Here is a 20,722-nt window from a genome sequence, read left to right as displayed (position 1 = left end):
CCTAAGAGCAGTTCTACTCTGTAACACATGGGGTGGCCACGAGGTGGAATTGACTCAACAGCAATAGGTTTTTTTTTTTTTCAGGTAGCAGCGTAATATTGAGGATGAGAAAAGAAGTGCCTCCAGAGTAAGAACGACATGGGTGCAAATTCCACCACGTTCTAGTTGTGCGGGCTTAGAAACCCCTGCGTGTCTCTGTTCCTCAGTTCCCTTGTTTGTCAAGAGGGGACAGTAGTTCCCCTACTACTTTCAGGAATCAAAGGAGATGTCGGATGGACGTGACCTGGCACGCAGGAAATAAAATTCTCCTCCTTAACACGGACAATAACAGGCTTAGCAGGTGAAAGGCACGTGCCCTCCCTCCCCCCCATTCCCTCCTGACTCACCAAAAGTGGGCATTTGTACCAACACTCATTCATTCCTAAGCACTGGGGAAGAAGCTCTCTCCTCCTCTAACCGCCCACTCCCTCCACCGGCCCCTCCCCAGAGCAGGGAGCTCTGCCTTCCCCTGGGCCACTCTAACGAAAGGCTGGCTTCCCAGTTCCCTGGCCACGCCCAAGCCAGAGGGGACAGGCTTGCTTCCAGCTTCCAGCATTAAGCAGACCCAGGGAGTTAAGACAAGACTGTGGTCCTAGCTTGACCCTTGGCCCTGGGCCAATAAGCCAGGGTAGCCTCACTTGGCCTGCTCATCGTCTCCAAGGAGGGAAGCCTGAAATGTGAGTCAGCCTCCGGTCTCAGTCACGTGTTCCAATCGCCTTATAACTAACAAATATCACACTTGACTGACTCTCTTCTGGCTTGGCTTGTCACCTAAGAGGTGGGGCCAACAATTAGGCTATGAGGGAGCCCTGGTAGGGGACTGGTTAAGAGCTCGAATGCTAACCAAATGGTCCGCAGCTTGAATCTACCAGAGGCTCCTTAGAAACCCTATGGGGCAGTACTACTCTGTCCTATACGGTCACTATGAGTCAGAATCGACTGGACGGCAACGGGTTCACACCTATGAGATAATAAACCAAGATGGGGTTGGCAACAGACAACTGAACTTCCTATCACCAGGCTTTCCGCAAACGTTCACTGCAAAATAAGGACAGGCTTGAGTTGGACTGGTAGAGGGAGGGCCCGTCAGGGTCTAAGGAGCTGAGAAGAGGCTCTCTCAAGAAAACCATAGAGTAAGGCCGAAATTAATCATCAGCTCGCTAAGCAGAGAGCTGGCAGGGGTTGCGGTGGAGGACAGTGCGGGAACCCAAGGGAGCTCTCATGCGCAGCGCCATTGGCTAAGCTAGTTGTTCAAAACCTGGGCTGCACTTCACTTTTTAATTTTTTTATACTGTATTTTGTTGTTGAGAATATACCCAGCAGAACATGCACCAATTCAACCATTTCTACATGTGCAAATTCAGTGACACTGATTCCATTCAAGTTCTGCACTTTAGAATTACCCGAGAAGCTGTCAAAAAGAGAGAGGCTCAGGCGACCTCCAGGGCCAGTTCTATCTGAATCTGGAGGTAGTGGGGGTGAATCCATTGTGCCGTCACAGTAAAGAATCATCGATCCATATCCTCGCAGCCCACCGGGTTTGGAGAAGAAAATAAACTATCCTAGACAACCCGCCGCAACCCCTGTTCAGGTGCGAATGCGTTTCCAATCTCACGATAGTGCCTTCCTTCCTGGCTGGAAGGTTATCACTCTTTCTCCTGTAACTAATTTTTATCCCTGCACAGATGATAATACACGCTACTGCTTAGAATGAGAGCTAAGATTTACTGAGCACTTGCTATGTACCAGGTACTACTCCTGTCCTAGTGAGTACAAACCTCATAACTACCTGAGGTAGTTCTATTATTACGGGCCCCATATTTACCAGATGGGAAAACTGAGGAAGGTTAAAGTGAACTTGACTTAATTTCATTACTACTAATGGGCAGAACTGGTATTTAATCAAACAATCTGAATCTAGGATTGAGAGTCTGTTATCTTCATCTAGATGACTCTCAAGGAATCTCTCGTTTTTCATTTAACATCTACCTCTGGGATAGGCATTGAGAATATTAAACAGAATAAGCCAAGGTCCTTGTTTTAAGGAGCTTACAGGTATGTGTGTGTGTGTGAGTGTGAGTGTGAGTGTGAGAGCATGTATGTGTGTCAGGGAGGGGGGTTTAAGCTCCATGATGACAGGAACCATGTTTTATTCTATTTTCTGAATACACTGCTGGTGCTGAGCACTCTCCCTGGGAAACCACGGTGACTCCACAACTTTCCAAAGAAAGAAGGCAAGAGAAGGGACACGGAGGGGAGGGATAGGATGACGTCATTCCTTTACACAGGAGGAACACAGAGTCAAAACTGCCAAAATGCTGCAAAGAACACACTTCTCGCTCACAGCCCCCACCAAGCATTGAGACTAATAAAAGGAATCCCCCCAAAACAGACACTAATTCACACACCCTAGTTTTTTTTTTTTTTTGTTTAGTCTTTAAACAAGATCCCTGGGTGGTGCGGAAGATATATGTTCGACTACTAACCTGAAGCCTGGCAGTTTGAACCCATTCAGTGGCACCATGTAAGAAAGGCCCGCTGATCTGCTTCCATAAATACTACAGCCAAGACGCAGCGGTTCCACTCTGTAGCACACTGAGTTGCCATGAGTCAGGAGTGACTCAGTGGCAATGTGTTTGAGTTTTTTTTTTCAAGTCTTTAAGTAGACATCAGTAAGGGAATCTCATCAAGAGGGCACACTCCTAGCACATATAAGTCACACAAAGTCTGCCTGGTTTGCAACGATGACACTGGAGAGAAACTCACTAGAGGGTATGAAGCAGTTCCTTGGGGGCTAGGGGCAAAGAGACTGGACGCTTCAATTCCAAACAGCATCAGGGGCCACATCAGTGTGTTCCTTGTCTCTCTCCTGGCCAGCCAAATGTGTGAACTAAATATTATTTCACCACCTATTTTTAAGGTGTTAGAACTACTGTATTTTTACACAAATACTACCAGGTATTTTCATAACAATGTTATGCTAACTTTATTTTTACATGTGAAAACAATCAGCACAGTGCCTTACAAAAATACCTGGGAGAGGGAGCAGTTGGCAAAAAAACATATAACATGCGTGTTATTTGCATAAAAGTATGATAATTACTTTGGCTCCCTTTAAAGTAGTAAGAGAGACAAGTAGATACTCCTTGAGGAAATCTGAAATTGGTTACCTCCTCCTGAATTACTGAGTTACAGCTCCTCCAATAACAACCTCTTAAGACCTCAGAACCTTGTCTCCCAGCCAAGGCAATCAGAGAACTGAAGCATCCTCCACTGGAATGGAAGTCGGCTTGAAGGAGGCATAGATTTGACACACTGAAAGCAACATGTTTATTTAAATGTGTATATTCTGGGCCAGGCGTCAGGAAGTGGGGAAGTTATTGTTCAAAGTATTTGGGCATTTCAATCCTAGTCATTACTAATTAGGAGCCCTGGTGGAGCAATGGTTAAGCGCTGAGCTGCTAATCAAAGGTTGGCGGTTCCATCCCACCAGCGGCTCTACAGGGAGAAAAGACCTGGTGATCCGCTCCTGTAAAGATTACAGCCTAGAAAACCCTATGGGGCAGTTCTACTCTGAGTGGGAATGAACTTGACGGCAACCAACATTACTAACTACCATCATCATTGAAACTATTATTAACAGTTTTGTAATGTGATTTTAAGTCTTCTTTACAGTAATTTTTTTTATTAAAGTTAATATTTTACTGTGTTTTTGGTGAAAGCTGATGCAGCAAATTAGGTTCCAGTTTAAAAATTACTACACAAATTGTTCAGTGACATTGATTACATTTTCCACAGCGGGTCAACATTCTCATTAATTCTGTTCTCAATGTTTTGTTTTCAGTAATCTGGTTTCCCTTCCCCCTTACCTTCTCATCTCTGCTTCAGAGTAATTGCTGACCATTTGGTCTCACAAAGATGATTTCTTAAAGGTGCACAGTACTTGTGGGTAATACTCTTTATTTTATGAGCTACTCTGTTATTTAGCTAAAAGATGACCTCGGGGGGTAGTTTCAGTTCAAAGTTTAAGTAGTATCTCAGGGCGACAGTCTCAGGAAGTTCTCTAGTCTCAACCAATCAAGTAAGTCTGGACTTTTTAAGAATCTGAGTTCTGTTCCACATTTTTCTCCCATTCTATCAGGATCCATAACTGTGGTCCTAATCAGAATGGTCGTTAGTGGTAGCCAGGCACCATCCAGTTCTTCTGATCTCAGGGTAGACGAGGTCGTGGTTTATGTAGACTGTTGGTCCTGTTGATTAGTTTCGTCTCTGAGTCTTTGGTTTCTTTCTCTTTTACTCTAGATGAGAAGAGACTAATAGTTGTATCTTTTTATAGTGATTTTATATACAACATCTCACATGAGCTTCATAACAAACCAATCAGATATCAACATTTCTATTTTGTGGACAAAGATCTTAAGACGAAGAGGTGTTACACAGATTTGTCCAAAGGAACTAGCCAGTAAGTGACAAGTAAGAATTTTAGCATAGAACTTACCGCTCTGAAACTCTAACCTTTTCCAAATGTCTTCCTAGACATTGATTTTTTTAATCAAAAGTGACTCTTAGCATCTGGGAAAGATTCTGGAATCAGAGTCTCCTTCTCAGAGGGCTGTTACTTACCAGCATTAAATAAGATATTTATGTAGAGTACTTGGCAGATGGGTAGAGGGCCTCACACGTGATCAGAGTCCATAAATACCACCTATCTTTATTATTGTTTATATAAAGAGAATTGGAAACTGAGTCTCCTTCCAGAAGACTTGGAATTTTACCTGCCTGAACTCTTTTTGGTAGAATGAAGACGCCTGTCACTTATAAAATATAAAAGAGAGGAACCACAAAGCCTTATGCTAACTGCCACTAAAAAAAAAAAAAAAAGGTTGTTGGGCCACCGAGTCCAGATGTGTTGCTAAAAGTAACTTCCTTTCTTGACCAAGTTTAGGAATTGGCTTTATGTTAGTTGCTTGTGTTTCTGAAGCATTTGGCACTAAAACCTATAATCGGCTCAGTTAAAAAAAAAAAAAAAAGCACTAGTGCCTTGCAGCTACCTTTTGAGAGTGTCTAAAAATAGAAATAATTCACTGAAACCTCATTAGAATGGTGTTCAAGGGTGGCAAGCTACCAGGGAAAACAATGTCTGCAGAACGTGGAGTAAGACCTCAGTAATTCAGATGGAGACGTCCATAGAACTAATTATCAGAAAGTCAGAATTGGGTAATTTTTCAGGGATAAATATTTTTAATTCATTATATGTGATACGAACCAAAAAAATCACACTATCCTGGTACTGTGATTTTAGGAGTACTCTCGCCAAGCCCCATTTATATGAACACGTTAGAGTCCTCTGTAATAACTGAGGGACTGATCCTAAACCAACCGTACATAAAAAAGGCTTGATAACACCAGCTAATACGCACGTAGATTAAGCACTCTCCCCTCTTCCTCTGCAATTTTATCTATACTACTGATGTGCCTAATTAATATTTCCTTAAAATGCAGAAGTAAATCCTAGATTACCTCCACTTTGGACAAACCTAAATTCCAGATCAGCAAAATCTAAATTAGTTCTACTCTATCATTTCACGTACAGCTCCTAGGAATCTGCCAAAAAAAAAAAAAAAAAAAAAATCAACCAATCAACCTACCTACCTATCTATCTAAAACTTAATACATATTCAGAGAATACCAAGGGCTAAGGTAAACAAAATCTGCTATAAAAATGTGCCTAGGTGAGTCAATGTATGTTTCACAGCTTGCCAGAAACTCAAAACAGGATTCAATGCTAATAATTTTCTCAAAAGATGCCTGTGCCGCCATAATAAAGAAATGATGTGAGCTCCAACTTCTGCACCTTTTGCTATATTACATTTAGATGTTTAAGTTAAAAGGTAGGAAGAATAAGATACTTCTGTGATGGAAAGAATCCCAATAGTCTGTGTCCTAATCCCTCACAAACCACGGCGTCGCATCCTTAGAAAATACCACATTTGGAAAAACAGTGGTGTCAAGAACAAGGTCTTATAGAAAAAGGAGGACACTGAGAAAATCATAAAAGGTTTCACATAGATCAGTAAAATGAAATTTCTTCCTACTTCGCTGTTTGTGGTTTTTGTTACAGCTGCCATGGAGTTGGCTCCAACCCATGGCGACCTTATGTACGACAGAACAAAGCACTACGTGTCCAGCACCGTCTTCACGACGGCTGGTGTGTTTGGGTCCATTGTTGTGGTGATTGTGTCATTCCATCTCATTTTCTTCATTTTCATTGACTATCAAATATGATCTCCTTTTCTAGCGACTGGTCTTTCCTGATGCAAAGTAAGTGAGATGAAGTCTATTACATCGTGTAATCTAAAAGAGCTATGTAAACTGATCTGTTAAAATGTAATCTGTGTAGAGCAGATGACATCTACTTTGTGGGTATGGGACATGGGACGCTCAAGAGACAGGCAGGCATCACTCAGAACAAAACCGAGAAACACAAAGCTGTGAGCTTCAGATGGCTTCAGACGTCATGTATATGGAGATGTTGTGGACAGAGAAACAGTCTGGTGCTTTCAATGTAAACCTTAAATTACAAAGTCAAAAGAGAAAAGTGAGCTGCTTCTCATATGGGCAACTCTATATAGCAGTATTGCAGGATGAACAGTTTCAGGGGTTCATAAAAGAGGTTAATGATTCTTGGGGGCAATGCCTTGATGGCCTGATAGTAAAAAGATTTCAAAAGATATAATAACAAGCCTCTAAAATAAACCAGCATCGAAAGCTTTCAAACTCGCCCTGGGACAATACTTCTGTGACCCTATGGGAACAGTGTAAACGAGTGCTATGACTTGCAAAGGGAGAGTCTCCTACAAGCTTCATGAGGAAGCTGGATTGATCTCCTTGGAGTTTTTCAAAGCCACTCTCACCTTTGGCATTCAAAGGCATTTTGCACCTGCTCTTACCTTTGTTTACTTTTCTTATGTTTAAGAGAATGTTCTACAAATTGATGCTTGTTTCATGAATCACTGCACTATCTGGGAACCAATATTGTGTGGGCTCTCTAATGTAAGGGGCCCAAGGTGAACCTGGGATGCCTAGAAACACGGCAGATTTGGATTTCTTGGCATGTACATTTTTTTTGCCTCACTAAAATTTATTAGTTATTCCTATGGCCATCAGCCCACAAAATAACCCAAACAGCCTTTGCTGTTCCCATCTGCAGAGATTAAAACAATCTGGTGTCTTCAAATCGTAAAGCCTTGACACTGACATTTTGGGCTGGGTAATTCTTTGCTGGAGTGGGTGGGGCTGTATGTCTTGCGCATTGTAGGGGATTGAGCAGCATCCCTAGCCTCCACCCACTAGATGCCAGAAGCAACCTTGACCTAGTTTTTACAAGTAAAAATGTCTTCAGACATGGCCACATATCCCTTGGGGCAACACAATCATTCTCTCTTAGGTTGAGAACCACTGCCATGAAAAAGTTAATACATGTTCAAATCTTTACCCGCTCATGTACACTATTCTTATCTATCCACACCATTTATTCAAGATTCTTTATAGCCTTTTAATGAAAGGAGGAAGCTAAAGAAACAAGTTGTCATCACATCCATAAAGTAATTATAGGCACAGGGCCTAAGAGAATTTAGGATAGCATTAAAGGTTTTCACTATGGGCAAAAAGAACAAAAACACAAGAATACAATTGTTAAGTTACAATAAAACAACTTTTCAGGCACCAGCAAAATTAAAAGAGGCCTCAAAACCCCTAAATACACATGAAAACACTGGGACCAATTATTTCACTTCTTTCTCTACCCTTTGCAGGAAAAAGATAAAAAACAAAAAACCCAACTTTTTGGATTCAGCTCTCCATTAACTGCAAAGACTCTGGAGACACACTATTGCTATTGAATTATCGGTTCCATCAACTTAGTGGCCTGCGTAATCTTAGGTGACTTACATTGAAAAAATCTCCATGCCTCAGCTGCCACATCTGTACAACAGGGATGGCAATAACCACCTCGTGGGCTCCCAGTGAAGCTTAAATAAGATAGTATGTTGCTGGTGCATTCTCATTAGCATCTTACAGTAAGTCCTCAATAAATCTTAACTGCTGTAACTGGTATCTATATTCCACTGAAAAGCATCTCTTCCAACTGGGATGGGGTGGGGGTGAGGAGAGTTAGGAGCTAATGTGCTTCATGCGTGGAGTTCTCCCAAGGGGTCTAATCAGCTGAGGATCTATTGGATCACACCCCAGGGAGACCAAAGCTGAGAAAAATGGAACAACTGGCTTGGGCATCACAAAACTCAAATTCTTGGCTTGGTAGATTCCAAACCGATATGGGACCATGTCAGTCATGTAACATCTCAGAGAGGCAGGCCCTTCATCTGTCTTTTTAGAGGGGATCACTGTAGAGACCCGAAGATCTTCTCTGAAGTCTGTGACAATCAGATTCTACAACTTATATCAGAACTACAGGCAGGCCTCCAGTTACGAACGAGATCGCCTCCTTCCAGTGTCTTTAAAATCTCTAAGTATGATTTGTGGGTATACTCGGAACAGGTGCATACAGTTCTCATTTAGCCTTACTTTAGTGCAAGAAGAGGTTTGAAGCCTTTTCAATGATTTACAAGCTGCCCATGTAGCACGTGAAGGTGATCGCGATGCAGAACTTGTTGCCAGTAGAGATTGGTTCGGAGCCTGGTGGCATAGTGGTTAAGAGCTCAGCTGCTAACCAAAAGGTCAGCAGTTCAAATCTACCAGCCACTCCTTGGAAACCCTGTGGGGCAGTTCTACTCTGTCCTATAACCCAGTGCCGTCGAGTTGATTCCGACTCATAGCGACCCTATAGGACCAAGGAGCACCTGGTGGATTTGAACTGCCGACCCTTGGGTTATTCTGTCCTATAGAGTTGCTATGAGTCGGAATCGACTGGACAGCACCTAACAACAACAGGGATTGGCTCAATTGCTTCTCAAAGTGACAGCAAATTTACATAACATTAAAGGGCAAGTACAACTTGTCCATAAGCTGGATGTTCATAACCCCGGGACTGCCTGTAAAGGCCAAAACAGTTCTAAAACCATCATTTAGTGATGCACGAAAGCCAAGTTCTTGGTAACTGTCCTTGAAGTGCAATGATTTAATTAAAAAAGATTTTCACATGGTCACATTCAAAGAACTCAAAGTCTCTTAATTATGTAATGCTTCACCAATAATTAAATAGTCCTCTGTTAATGCCCACTAAGAGGAAATTTGAATTACAGGCCATTTGCAGATAGAAGCTGTACTGAAAACACCTGATAGACTATAAATTCAATGTTGTACATCCACAAATCTACTCCAAAATTGCATCTGAACATTAAGAATGACTCTGGCCTTTGCTTAATGGTAAGTCCTATCAAATCAATTAGCTGTTAAAATAGCCTAATTGGAACGTATGTATTTTAATTTTTGTGTGTGTATAAAAAAAAAAGTCTTCTTAATCAACCCAAAATATTCTAATATTGCATTGCTAGGTAATGTAGTGAAAGAACTGAACTTATGACTGGATAAAACCAAGGATGTGGAAAATATGAGAAGCGGGACAGTCAAACAGCTGTAGCTGGAAAGGAATGAATTAAGAATCATATTAGTTTACTGCAATTATTCTGAAAATCAGTGTAAAAAGGAATTTTTAAACAACCCACCGCCAGTTCCTGGCACATACTTACATGTTCTTGGAGCCAAACACGGTTGCCTTTTTTGGTGAGTTTTCGATGGGTTAAATTACTAATTTCTTTTTTTTTTCCCTAATGGTGTTACTAGGCCCAGTTTTACACTGCCATCAGAACAAGTCAAAAAGTAAAAAACAAATAAAACTTAAACCTATTTATAACAATGACAGATTTTATTCTCTCTGCCAAAAACAAAACCAAAACATAGACTCCTTAGAGATGATTAAAAAATAAAAACATCAATTTAGGTCACTATGCATAAAAGGGGGCCATTTATGCTTTAATAGTGGTGTTTTGCTTTGTAGATGAAGGGAAAAAGGAAGAGAAAGGGAGAAGGGAGAGTCCAATTCTAAAATTCACAACTGGGAACGCCATGAACTCTAAGATGAAGTATTTATCATTTTGGAATTATATACAAAATATAACTTTTGGATTTTAATCTTGATATTTTATCTGCCTGATCTGATCCTTTCTCTCCTGTCTTCCAATGATGAAATGATGCTCTGCTTAGAGAAAGAATCCAAAGGCTAACCTTTCTCAAAACCTATGGTTCCCCGCCTCCTCTGAGGGCAGGATGCAATTCTGAGGATACCTTTGCAATTTTCATGGAGGATGGCACAAAGAAGCTGCTTAATAAATATTGTAGAATGAACAAATTAGCAAATGACTGCATGAATAATAAAAAAAAATGGATAGAAGGGAAGGAAAACGGACATGTAATGAATATTAAGAGCAAGAAAAAAAGCAAAAAAGTGTACGTAGATGCACTGAAAGACATAGAAAGTAATCCATCAACTATCACAGAGAGCGTCCATGAAGGAAATACGCCAAGAAAGAGCCAGATGCAAGCAGCAAAGGAAAACAGCAAAATAACTCCAACAACACTCTCCACTCATTATCTACTGAGATAAAACCATTTTGGTGGGGAACCTTATAAAAACATTCTGAGACACAGACACGTCCAGACATTCTTGGCACCAAATACCACTTTAAGGCCTTGGAATATACTATTACATAAGATTTTTTAGAACCCTGTGTGTTTCCATCAACAGGCACAGAGATCCATCTCTTTAAAGGCATGGTGGATCCAATGGAGCACCAAGTCAGAGGTTTATCATAATCAGCAGACCATACCTCCATGTTCAATGTTCTTTTTATTTTAGCAGCAAATGCATGACAATTAACAGGCCCACAGCAGGAGTCTTACACTTCTGACACCACCTTTTTCAGGCTAAGCTTACACAGTCACCTAGACATATGCTAGATGACAAAACCCAAATTACCAATGCTGTCATACCGACTGCTGTTTAGTCAGTTCTGACACACAGAGACCCTATAAGACAGAGTAGAACTGCCCCCATAGGGTTTCTAAGGAGCAGCTGGTGGATTCCAACTGCTGACCTTTTGGTTAGCAGCTGAGCTCTTAACCACCGCACCACCAGGACTCCTAGTGGTGTGGGAGGAGTCCCCCAAATTTTCTCTTAATTTAATCCTACTCTATGTATTTACTGAGTACAATTAAAGGCAAGACACTGAGGTGAGGATGAGGGAGAGGTGGGTGGGTGGGATACAAAGAGAAGAAGAACAAGACAAGGACCTAATATTCTAGTATTCTCAGGTCCTACTACTTACAGAGTCTGTTTCTATATTCCTTAGCTGATAGGCTATAAGGCTTCTCTTTCCAGTGCCATCGAGTCGATTCTGACTCATAGGGACCCTACAGGACAGAGTAGAACTGCCCCATAGTGTTTCCAAGGCTGTAAATCTTTACAAAAGCAGGCTGCCACATCTTCCACCCAAGGAGCCACTGGTGGGTTCTAATCAATGACCTTTTGGTTAGCAGCTGAGCACTTAACCACTGCATCACCAGGGCTCTTCTATCATCACTATAGAGCACAAATAAGTTTCCACTGAATTCACTTAAGAATTTGCACAATCAAGCCACAGAAACGCAATGATGAGGAGGCCAAGACTCCCAGTTCTCAATGAGTGCACAGTGTAAAGACAGGAGGAAGTGAAACAACAGATTTATCCAAGACAGAATGCTAAGAGTGACAGGGGTTAAAGGAAGGACAAATCACATCTACCTTTGCTGTGAGCGGAGGGAAGGTGAAAAGCAGGGAAGTGGAGAAAGAGGCTTCCCAGCCAGCCTTGGATGGATGAGTCATCAAGAACTCCTTCTGCCTTCTCAATGTCTATAAATAATCCCAGGTGCTGCCATTTCATTTAATTACTAAGCCTCTCCAGATGGAGAAAAATAATTAAGCAGTCTGTAGCACCGACATGATATAAAGAATGGGTTAGCAACTTGCAAAACATTTGAGCTTTGAAGTTTCCCTTTCAGCCGTGAAATAAGGGCAGAAATGAAAAGGGGCAAATGACTAAACTATAGACCTTAAAAAAAAAAAAAAAGGTTCTGGGAAGAAATTTAAATAGATATAAATAATACTGGTACAAAGAGGCTCAACTCCCTGAGTTGAGGGTGTACTGCCAACATGTAAATGAAGAAGTGTCAACAGAGTGTTGAAGGTAGGCTGTCAAAAAAATACTTTAAGACAATCTATAAATAAATCAGGATGCAATGTATTTATTTCTTAAATGGACAAGAAATGTGTCTATTGACTGGGCCTAAGGATACAGACATGATAAAAAATTTTATGTATTTGTGTCTGATGCAGATTCAGAAGTGACTGAACCAAAAAGGGTGTTACAAAGAAGACAGAAAAAATGTCATGTGAGAAAAGTTTCTAAATGTAGAGATTTAAAGAATCATGCCTCTACCGTTCCAAAGGTCAACAGAATCAATGAAATATGAATAAAATATAAGGCAGTCAAATGACGATGGCATCTGGGTACTGAAAGGAATGGGATATTTACCCTCCAAAATCGTAAATTTTGTAAAAGACAATTATGTTCTTGATGAAAAAAGCATAATAATCAAACCCAAGGTTTGGGGAGACCAAGCTTCCATGAGCATCAGATTGAAAGCCACTAAGGTCTTTGCATGGTTAGAAAGTATAACAATTTTGGTAAGAAAATGGTAGAAAGTGATAAATGAGGAGTAAAAAAAAAAAAAAAATTTTTTTTTTAGTGAAGAAACAGACTTGAAGCAAGAGAGAAACAAAATCAGAACCCAATTCAGAGGGTGATGATAAGAGATTCTTGGACTAAGCAATGTAGGTCTAAGGTAAGGCCATTCTGAGTACTGGGTACCCTCTACCTCTACTTTATAAACTTAAATTGGAGCAAGCTGAATCTTTTTGTAAATTGTTTTATAAGCAAAGTATCCTCCCACAAATTCCCTCATCATTCTACTGTCATTTCAGCTTTCATGTAAACCTGGGTGTTCACATTTATTGTTTAAACAGATTACCAACGTAGGCTGTTATCAGAATAACAGAATATTTAAAAAGAGCATTTTAATGACTTTTTATATTTTGAATTTTCACAGGAATTCAAATCAGACTAACAGTAAAGAATAACAGAGGTTCTACTTTAACAAACAAAAAAATAATTATTTTAATTTTTTCCTCCACATAAGTATTTTGTCTATTCTCCTTAGTGGTTTAACAACAAATTCCGGCATGCCTTGCCAAGTTCTTATTTTAAATTTATTAAAAACAAAAACCTTTAAAATCAGACTTCCCTCTGGCCTTTCCCCTATACTTTCCAGAGGGCTGCCAGTCTATACAGGATTTGTGTGAACTAGAAAAGGTACCCTTTCCTCTAGACAGAGCCCTGGTGGCATAGTGGTTAAGAGCTTGATGGGTAACCAAAAAGGTCTGCAGTTCAAATCCACCAGCCACTTTTTGGAAACCCCATGGGGCAGTTCTACTCTGTCCTATAGGATTGCTATGAGTTGGAATCAACTTGATGGCAACAGGTTTGGTTTTTTTATGTTTTTTTTTTTCCTCTAGACATATGACTACCATGTGTTGGAAGTTGTAATAAATATTCCACCCTCCAATGGCTATGAAGTGAATGCACCTTCTAGAGTTGTGTGGAACAAATGCACACAACCACATGTGACGTGTCTGAGCACTGTCTTCCATACAGGGAGGTGGTCCTTTTTTCCTTCGTCGGTGCCGACACAGGAGAGACTTGGCTCACCACCTTTCAGCTTTGGAACTGTCACAGATGTTAACGCAATCACTCACCAGAAAAGACCCTCAACTCTGCCTGGATCCAAAAGATGTCAGCTGCCACTCAAAGTTACTGAGGACCAGGACAGGGATCATAGTCTCAAGATCACACTGACATGAATGTATGAGGAAGACTGGTTGGATACTGTGGTGGAATGGGAATGCATGTCTCCACTAAAGTAGACAGCCAATCACTTGCTTGTATCTTGATTAATGGCAGGGGGACCCTCCCCTGAGCCATATTATCTGGACTTTTTGTGTGAAACCTTCCCTATTTAACCTCAGAAAAGAACTATGAACACGGCGTGGGTTCAACAAATCATCCCGTGAGCCACAGTCGGGCCATCTGCAGGCAACCTCTAGTTTAGGCCAACATGTGGTTCCTTGTCCATCATGTGCCCTGTGTCTGTGTCTGTTTCAGAAACACCATGAACTTCATCATATCTAACTGCGGAAGGCAGCAAGAGTGCCAAAATTACTCAGAATAAGAGGAACATGGTGAAGAAAGAAACAGAAGCTAAGGTAATGAGAAACTAAGAGCGTAAGACCATTATTAGCCGTACGGAGTACAACACCATCAACATCTGCTCAGAACTTAGCCTTGCCTTCACATGCACACATGAGTCATACATGTCAGGTCACTCTGGATAATGTGAACTGATGACCACTGTGATTGTTAAGGCTGTGTCAGCTTGGCTGGGCCGTGATTCCAGTGGTTTGGCAGTCGTATGATGATGTCATCAGTTCCATGATGAGATTTGTTAATGTGGTGATAACTTCCATGACGAGATTTGATATAATGTGATCACCTCCATGATGGGATCTGCTGTGAGTAGCCAATCAGTTGAAAGGGAGTTTCCTTGGGGGTGCAGCCTGTATCAAATATAATTGGACTTTCTGGCAAAACTTTCAATCTTTTGCTCGCTCTGGATCCTGCGGCTGGCTCCTGTTCATCTTACCTCCAGCTTTTGAGACTTGAGCTAGCAGCCCACCTACTATCTGACCTGTCAATCTTGGGTTTGCCAGACCCTGCAGCGCATGAATCAGGAGAGGCCTCTATCCTGCCCCATGGACTTGGGACATTCCAGCCTCTACAACCAAGTGAGCCATTTCCTTGATATAAATCTCTCTCTATGTATATTTATAGGCTTTACTGGTTTTGCTTCTCTAGAGAGCCCAGCCTAAGATAAGCACCAAGTCAGAGCCAGCATCTTTACAAGGGAAGGAGTTTCTCTGCTTGGCCTTCTCTAGCCATCATCAGATGGGATTGTGACAATGGGGCCCCAGGGGCAGGAGCCGATTATGTTTGTTATTTTTATGTAGCACCTAATACCGTTCCTGACACAGAATCAGTACTGAAGAGATGATAAATAGTTCTTGAATACCAAATGTGAAATGTCAAGTTTGAGTTTGGAAATTTACTATGTACTATGATTCCTCTGAGTATTCTGAGGACAATTTCCAAACTCCCAAACTTAACATTCTTACAAAACATTCAAAATACAAAAATATCAAAATATGGGCTCTAACACACTGCCAAATTAAAGTAACAATAATACCACCACCTACTCCGTGTACAATATAGTGTGCACCCACATGTATAAACGTATAGTCTGAATTTATAAGGAAGACAAAGGAAGCAGCTCAACACAGCTGTGACCCAAATAAAATTCTGTTCTATTTTATATTATCTGCCCTCTGTTTTGGTCTACAGGACAGCAAGCCAAAATTTAGAGAAAGGCTTAACGGATAAAAATACATGTTAAATTTCTTTGTATGCAAACTAGTAGTTTTGTCCTAGAAATACTTGGAAAAGTCAAAACCTAGATTTCACACTGAGGCATTTTGTTGGTTTGCATGCCAACGTGTCTTGCTTGCCTATGACTCTAATTGGTCTTACATTTAATAAGAATTTACAGAACTGGAAAAATAAAATGCATTTGGGTAGAGCGTGCTGTGAACTAGTCCTTCCAGTACACATAAACCCATTTTTAGAGTTTATTTTCCTCTAAGAATGGTGACCTATAAAGTAGGACTCAGTTGAGGTGGGGATGGGTGGGCATGACAGAGGAGGTGGAAAGGGCAGATTGAGGGCAGGGCTATAGGGGTCACTTTCAGCTTCGTAAAAAGCAGCACACTAAGAGGACCATGACAGAAAACAAGGGATTAACCAGGTAAGAAGGAGTTTTGAAGAGTGGTGTAATTGCAAACAGATCAGAGTTCAGGACCAGAAGGGGTCCAGAGAGAACCTAAGCCACGTGCCAACAGGACATTGCCCCGAGCAGTCTTTTGCTTATGAAAAGAACATGCCTACAGCATAGGGTCTCCACTCTACAGAAACAAACGTGGTTGGATACGGAAGTGTCTACTGTGTACTGGGAGCCGTTGCTGTTAGCTGCCATCAAGTTGGCCTGACTCATGGAGACCCCGTGTACAAAAGAACAAAATGCTGCCTCGTCCTGTGCCAACTTCATGATGGGTTGTGGATCTGACTGTCGTGATCCACAGGGTTTTCACTGGCTAATTTTGGGAAGCAGATTGCCAGGCCTTTCTCCCTAGTCTGCCTTAGTCTGTAAGCTCCACTGAAACTTGTTCAGCATCATAGCCACTGATAGGCTGTGCCTGAGGTGCACTAGCTGGGAACTGCATCCAGGTCTCTGGCATGAAAGGCAAAATTCTACCACTGAACTACTTATGTCTCCCATCAGCAACCACACTAAACCAAAAAAACTAGGGACTTTCATTTAATTCCTACGACAATCTTAATGATGTGGAAACTGATAAGGTCACGTTTCACAGATAAGGACACTGAGATTGGAAAGTTTAAATAACCAGATCACCACTATGCAGCTGTTAAAAAGAAGAGCAAATCTTTTGAGCTCCAGCCCATGAGGCGTTAAAGCTCTGCGCTGCAGTGAGGTTTCCCGAAAGGAATCAGGGAGGACAGACGTGTGGGAGAATGAGATCGGTCCACCGCGTAGTATGAGCCAACGGCTTCCAAAACGTTTGACTGGGAGCCACAGTAAGTGGTACGCTTTATATCACATCTAGTATGTATTTCTTTGTATAAACAACTGAAAAGTTGTACGAAATACCTTTGCTGTGTGTGATGCACTGTGATCATTTCTAGTTTTCTATTCATTTTTTATTCATATTATTCTAGCTCATTATTTTAAAAAATGCTGATCAGGACTCAATGAGATGATTTCATGGCTTACTAACTGGTGGTGATCACAGCTGGAAAACCAAAACCAGTGCCACAGCCAATGCTGATGACCAGAACCCTTGCTGTTTCTCAACACTGGATAGAATATTAAAAACCAAAAAACCCTAACCCGCGGCCATTGAGTAGATTCCGACTCATAGCTACCCTATAGGACAGAGTAGAACTGCCTTACAGGGTTTCTAAGGCTGTAAACCTTTAAGGCAGCAGATCGCCAGGTCTTCTGTTGAGTGGCTGGTGGCTTTAAACCCCTGCCCCTTAGGTTAGCAGCCAAGCGCTTTAACCACTGTACCACCAGGGCTTATCAAATTTTCATGTATAATCTCCCATTTGAACCTATATCCAAGAAAAGAGAAGGGAGAAGGAGGAAGGCAGTCAAGAGGGAGGGAAAGCCACTGGAAATCATTGTGACTCCTGTGTCACCCATTAAGAGGCCACTGAAATGAGCATACTCCAAACAAGAGAGGCTCCATCTCAGGAACAAAGAAGTGTTTCAGAAAAGGCAGGTGTTAAACACCTATGTTGGAAAAGGCTCTGATGTCTTCAATTTTCTGACATGATTCACGGTAAAAGGAACACCTAGATGTAGTCTTTAGGCAAATTTTAAGACTGAAAGACAAGTCACAGACCTATTGCTCAGGTAAATTTCCATTCAAAAAAGCTCTACGTCTCTACACTACCTGGTCCAGGCACTCACTCTCTACTTTAACTTGATTTGACCTGTTAAATAGCCTGGCCCACATTATCTACGGAGGGATACAGGGATTGGCTTCTGTGTGCAGGATCAACACGGGCTATAGGCATTCACTGCCACGAGCACATGAAGAAAGACAAAGAAAGGATGGGATTCATAAATGACTTGGAAAAGGTCTCAATAAAAACTTCAGTTACCATGGGGATATCCGGGAGGGAAAGAAAAGGGTCTCTTTAGAGAAGTCACTGATACTATTTATTAATCTACTTGTAAGTAATGTCAAATTTTAAAGTTGCTCCAAAGAAAACCACCGTTTTATATATATTTTTTATCAGCCTCTTAATATGCTCAAGGAACCTGTTCAAAACGCTTCAGCCACGAAAGAACTTAGATGATAAATGTGTTCTTCAATCTGTGCACCAGTCAAGTAGCAATAAAATCAGAATAATTCATGCAAAAATTTTCATTATGTTTCTAAACATACTTATTTACATTTTCAATCACACATTAGACAATATGAAATATCTTTCATTTAGACAGGTGTGAACAAGAAAACAGATGCATTCATTAAACATGGAACATATCAGTGAATTAAAAAAAAAAAATACTCCAAAGAACTCTCTGGTTGAAATACTTTAGCCATTGTTAACTTACTTGAAAAAATATGGCCATGGCTCCAATTATTCTGTTTTCAGAAATTGCGGTTTGAAAGCTGTCAAAGTCGTCTGGATTGTAAAAGAAAATCTGCATCTGTAAAAGAAATAATTGAAAAAACGTGTTAGGAAAATTTTCAAATGAACGCCAAAGTACAATACAGTGAACCCAGGTTCCCCACTTATTAAGATTTTGCTAACTTTATTCACCTATCCAGATTTTTCTCTGCTGAAATATTTTAGAGCAAGCCCCAGATACCACGTCATCTTGCCCCTACGTACTTCAGGATATATCACAACAATAGACGTCTCACATAGACAAAGTGCCTTTGTGTGACCAAAACTAAATAACACTGATGCCTTCTGATTACCTGACACCCATATCATGGGGAAATTCCCTTATTAAGAAGCTAACTTTTAACAGAATTAAACACCTTTAAGGAGAAAGTTAACTCTGTGAGATTTGGTCCACACTTCAAAATTAAACAAGCTTAAACGGGAACATTTTTATAAACAACTCCTGTATTAATGATGAGAATCTGAAGAGGTCCCTCAGTAGCTTTCAGAAAGAGCCCAAATGGTGTATTTCCATCCATTCACAAAGAAATATAATTGTAAGGACGATAATAACGCTTTACATCTCACAGTTCACCTCAAGCTGTCTCATACATTATTTCACTTCATCCTCTAACAGCCCCTGTGAAGATAGGGCAGATATTACTATGCTCAGTTATGGACGAGAAGATGGCGTTTCAGGACGTCTATGTTAACTCGCCTAGGACTGAATATCAGAGGCAAGTCTGAATTCCAGGCCTCTAGTCCCCACCTTGGAGCTCTGGTGGCGCAGTGGTTAAGGGCTATGGCTTCTAACCAAAAGGTCAGCAAATCTAATCTACCAGCTGCTCCTTGGAAACCGTATGGGGCTGTTCTACTCTTACCTATAGGGTCGCTATGAGTTGGAATCGACTCAACAGCAATGGGTTTGTTTTGTTTTTTGGTTTTAGTCCAAACCTTAAACACCCCTTCTTGTATTTAGCTAGAGTTTCTTACTCAAAAAGCACAAATCAGGTAAATTAACATCACCATACAATTTTAATGCTTGAACCAAACCCAAAAAACCAAACCTGACGCTGTCGAGTCAATTCTGGCCCATAGTGACCCTAAAGGACAGAGCAGAACTGCCCCATAGGGTTTCCAAGGAGTGGCTGGTGGATTCAAACTGCTGACCTTCCAATTAGCAGCTGAGCTCTTAACTGCCATGCCACCAGAGCTCCAACGCTTAACACTCCTTGATATTTAAAACAATTCAGAGAACAAAAACAGACGACAGAGTATAACTGAGAGATTTATATACGGGATGGAAATAACAGATCTGGGTTCTTCATCTACTTGTCTGTGAGACCTCAGGCAAGCTCTTTTTTGAGCCTCAGTTACCCCACGTGTAAAATGGGTGTGGGGATCAAGCAAGCCAGTGCAGGGTACACCATATAGTACCATGCCCAGAACTCAGTCAGTACTCAACAGATTTTCATCATCATCATCATATTTTGAGGTTAACATTTGGCAGGCATCTTAAAATTTCTAGCTTCCAATATGATTCTACTGAATCTTCTAGAATGACCCTCCTTCTTACAGAAAATCAAATCTCCAGCATTATTACCTCTCCTCTATGACCTCTTTTCCCACTTTTCCAAAGGGCAGGATGCTCTTTTCTGTAATAGAAATAACAACCACACCCAAGACCGAGTTTGGAGATTGCACACTGAACAGTAAGATTCCCAGCAGGCAAAGCTAAGTCAGAGTTATTGGCTGAAATACAGGTGGAAGATAAAAAGAGCCCTGCTGACTTATTTAACTAACAAGGTAAACATACAGTAAGCAGGTCTTTTCTGAAGGGCGAAATCAAGTAGTCCAAATCAGGACACTTTCTAGGAAGAAAAGTCAGGACCCTGAGGGGTTAGGATGGGTAGATTCTTTTGGAAGATTTTCTTTCTTAAAAAGAATTCTTTTTCCTGGATGGTGAGTTCCCACTGATTCGGGCAGTTTCTTACAAATGTGTTTCCTTCAGGTTTTGACAGCTTTAGACATCATGAATTTACGGAGAAAAAACCCCATTCAATGAGGCTCAGATTAAAACAGTTTAATACTGAGTGAATTGCTCTGGGTACCACGCTACAAACCCAAGAAAGAAACTCCACACAAGTATATTCAGAAAATTATACTTCACTTTCCTTTTAAAACTCGGGCCCTCAGATTAAGTA

The 20,722-nt window shown here is 41.0% G+C and overlaps 1 protein-coding gene across 4 annotated transcripts in view; it reads right to left on the bottom strand.

The window, feature by feature from the left end:
• The window catches only part of PTPRG (protein tyrosine phosphatase receptor type G), an 823,034-nt gene that overhangs the window by 239,257 nt on the left and 563,055 nt on the right, over positions 1-20,722 (bottom strand). For all 4 annotated transcript variants that reach the window (XM_049861696.1, XM_049861694.1, XM_049861693.1 and 1 more), the window contains one exon: positions 18,463-18,558. In XM_049861696.1, the coding sequence (XP_049717653.1) occupies positions 18,463-18,558 (96 nt within the window). The remainder of the gene's footprint in view (positions 1-18,462; positions 18,559-20,722) is intronic.

The sequence above is a fragment of the Elephas maximus genome, chromosome 20 (assembly GCF_024166365.1).
Source record: "Elephas maximus indicus isolate mEleMax1 chromosome 20, mEleMax1 primary haplotype, whole genome shotgun sequence".
In the NCBI taxonomy this organism is placed as follows: Eukaryota; Metazoa; Chordata; class Mammalia; order Proboscidea; family Elephantidae; genus Elephas; species Elephas maximus.
Note: the sequence above shows the minus strand (reverse complement) of the source record. Positions and strands in the feature narration are given on the sequence as shown.